Source organism: Primulina tabacum, chromosome 7, assembly GCF_025594145.1.
Source record: "Primulina tabacum isolate GXHZ01 chromosome 7, ASM2559414v2, whole genome shotgun sequence".
Taxonomy (NCBI): Eukaryota; Viridiplantae; Streptophyta; class Magnoliopsida; order Lamiales; family Gesneriaceae; genus Primulina; species Primulina tabacum.
The window spans coordinates 10,769,517-10,773,224 of NC_134556.1; the positions used below are offsets into that span (position 1 = coordinate 10,769,517).

The window sequence follows — 3,708 nt, forward strand, 5'->3', positions numbered from 1 at the left end:
TTGAAGCTCATGGAAGGCATAGTGCCGATCGAGTACGAACAGTTCAGCAGCGTTTCCTTAGAAATGTTGGTGAATCCACGGCCTATCGGCCGAGGAACCAACATTTCCTTGAAAGACCAGTACCTGAGAATCAAAAGTTCAGAGGGGAATCACCTCGTGAGTAGAGATACTCGGACAGGAGAAACATATGTAGAGTTGAGTCACGAAGGGTGGAAACCAGGAAAATATCAGTTGATCAAGACAGAGAACGACGTGCATATGACATATCAAAAGGAAAAATTATTGAGAGCAGGAGAGTAAAGCCCAGATACGTCCTTCCAGCTAGAGGAGAATTCAGTGAGTCTTGGAGAGTGGCCCAACACAAAAAGTTTCCTAGGCCACTGACTAGGACTCAAAAAAGACGGCTGTTGAGAGAAAGAGCTATTGCAAGAAGAGAGGAGTTCGCTAAGTTGAAAAATGAACCCACTATTGATGTTCTAGTCTACAGTGTGCCAGTGGGGAGTAAATCCAAGTTTGGAAAATCGGTTACTGAGGATAAGTTTGTGGAGGATGATGATGATTTGTTGAGCGAAGAGGATGATCAAATAAGAAAAACAATTAATTTTCGCGTTGGAGAGTTTCACATCACTGTAGATTGTGCCACAGGAATGGTGATACTACGAGAGAGGTTTAAAATGATGGAAGAAGAGGATGGGGAGTTGATGCCCTAGGAATCAGTGCAAAAGAAAAAGCATGCAAATAAACTACCTAAGGGGAGTTCAAGAGTGATTATCCAGGAGGGCCACCCAAATAAGCCTCAACAGGTAATACTTGAGAAACCTACACCGGCCATGACCAATCACATAAGGCCATTGTACATCAAAGCCCATGTCAATGGGAAACCAGTATCTAGGGTCTTGATTGACAATGGCTCAGCTGTGAATGTTCTTCTAGTAAGAGTGTTGAAAAGTCTGGGCAAAAATGAAGAAGATTTGATCCTACTAAGGTTTCTGTTGCTGCGTTTACCGGGGAAACAACCAAGACCATTGGAGTACTCCCCGCTGATGTTACTGTAGGGATCATGTCGTCTTTATGTGCATTTTTGTGGTGAACTCCTCCGCCAACTTCCAAGCGTTGTTAGGCAGAGATTGGATCCATGCAAACCAGTGCATCCCATCCTCAATGCACCAACTGTTGTTATTTTGGAAAGAGGATGATGTGGAAGTTGTAGAAGCGGATGGACAGCCGTTCCAAACAAGTGCAAGTACAGTGGAGGCCAGATATTACAATGGGGATTTTGGGTCTATCAAAATTCGTAGCAAAAGCAATAAAGAAAATCCATTGTACATGCAAACACCAACTCCAAGCTCGGTGTTGGAAAGAATTCCTCAAGCCTACTGTTATCGTGCCACCTAGGCCGATAATTCAACCGCTGATTGAGGAGGTTGATGATTAATTTGAACCAAAAAAGAAAAGAGGTAGCTGCAACCTCTATATGGAAGGCACATGTGCAGCAGGTATTGAACAAATTAGAAGAGGAGGAACCATGGGACACCTATAGAACTGAGGTTGTCCAAGAAGAAGAATACGAAGATGATGAACTTCAAGTTGATGAATTATTGATGGCGCCATAATGGAGGATGGCCAACACGAAGTACAAGACCCGTTGGAAGAGATTAACTTGGGGGAGTTTGAGAATCCAAAAGTAGTGTATGTGAGTAAGCTACTGGAAGAGCAGTTGAAGCAAGATTTGATCAGTACTTTGAAGGAGTACAAAGATTGTTTTGCATTGAGTTATGATGACATGCCAGGGTTGGACCGAAAATTGGTCGAACACTGACTTCCACTCAAAGAAGGTTTCAAACCATTTCAACAGCCATCTCGTCTCATGTCAAAAGAAGTCGAGTTTAAAGTGAAAGAAGAAGTTGAGAAATTGTTAAAGGCCAAGTTTATAAAACCAATCAGATATACCGAATGGCTTTCGAATATTGTGCCAGTCATGAAAAAGAATGGCAAGGTCAGAATATGCATCGACTTCCGAGACTTGAACTGTGCAACTCCCAAAGATGTATATGTGATGCCAATACCTGATATATTGATTGATTCCGTGGCGAGGCATGAGTTGTTATCCTTCATGGATGGATTCTCAGGCTACAATCAGATCAAAATAGCAGAAACTGACACTCACAAGACTGCATTCAGATGTCCAGGAGCTGTTGGTACGTTTGAATGGCTTGTTATGCCATTCGGGCTAAAAAACGCAGGAGCCACGTATCAAAGGGCTATGAACTCGATCTTTCATTATATGATAGGACATCATATTGAAGTGTATATAGACGATATTGTTGTGAAATCCAAACAAGCTGCTGATCATATTGAACACTTGAGGAAAAGCTTCCAACGAATGAGGCAACATGAGTTAAAGTTAAATCCATTGAAATGTGCCTTTAGTGTGAAAGGGGGAAACTTTTTGGGATTTCTTGTACATCAGAGGGGAGTTGAAGTGGATAAAAACAAGGCCAAAGCTATTATGGAAGCAAATCCGCCTAGAAACAAGAAAGAGTTGCAACGCTTCCTTGGGCAAGTGAATTACTTGAGGCGTTTTATTTCTAACCTTGCAAGGAAGACGAAGGAGTTTTCACAGCTGTTGAAGCTCAAAGACAGCGGGGAGTTTAAATGGGAAGAGTCGCATTAGAAAGCTTTTGATGTGATCAAGGGATATTTATCTAACCCACCTGTTCTTATGCCTCCCAGGTATGGAATGCCCCTTAAATTATACATATCTGCTGCTCATGAATAAATTGGATGTCTACTAGTTCAAAATAATCATGAAGAAAATGAACAAGCCATCTATTATTTGAGTAGATTCCTTACTCCAGTAGAGGTGAAATACTCTGTAATTGAGAAGTTGTGCTTAACACTGTATTATGCTTGTATTAAGTTAAGACATTATTTGATTCAATCAAGAGTGTTGTGGTAGCTAAAATCGACTTGATTAAATATATGCTCAATAGACCCATTCTCTCCGGGCGGATTGGAAAATGGTCTTTAGCATTGGCCGAGTTTACATTGACATACTACCCCCAAAAATCAGTAAAAGGCCAAGCTATAGCCGATTTTTTAGCTGATCATCCTTCACTTGATGAGTTCATTGGAGAGCAGGTTGGTTTTCCAGTTTGTGGAGTGGAAGTTCGACCATGGGAGTTGAAGTTTGATGGATCAAGTACAGAAACAGCAGCTGGAGCTGGTATTGTGATCACCTCCTCAAGAGGTGTGAAAACCGCTCTATCTTTTAATTTGGATTTTCCATGCACCAACAATCAGGCGGAATACGAAGCATTGGTTATTAGATTGGAAATTCTGAAAGATTTAGGGGCGAAAGAATTGTTAATAACAGGGGATTCTCAGCTAGTACTCAAACAGCTGTCAGGGGAGTTCAAATGCACAAGTTTGTCCTTGGCTCCATACTATACTGTTGCATCCCAACTTCTAGATGAATTTGAATAAATATCATTAGTACACGTCCCAAGACAAGAAAACTGGGAGGCAGACGAGTTGGCACAGGTTGCTTCGGGATTGAAGATGTCTCCAGAACTTACACACAGACTAGTGTTGATTCAGAAGAAAAACCACCCTTCAATTCAGCAAAGAGGGATTCAGGTAGATACGCTCAACTTGGATATAAACTTAGCTGGTGACAGGAGGGATGACATGAAACAGGTGCTAGAA

General features: G+C 41.6%; 1 protein-coding gene across 1 annotated transcript; it reads left to right on the plus strand.

Moving 5' to 3' along the window:
* Positions 1–2,982: 2,982 nt before the first annotated feature.
* LOC142550558 (uncharacterized) lies at positions 2,983–3,486 on the plus strand. The gene has a single exon (XM_075659632.1). The coding sequence runs from the start codon at positions 2,983–2,985 to the stop codon at positions 3,484–3,486; it is 504 nt and encodes a 167-aa protein (XP_075515747.1).
* Positions 3,487–3,708: the final 222 nt, after the last annotated feature.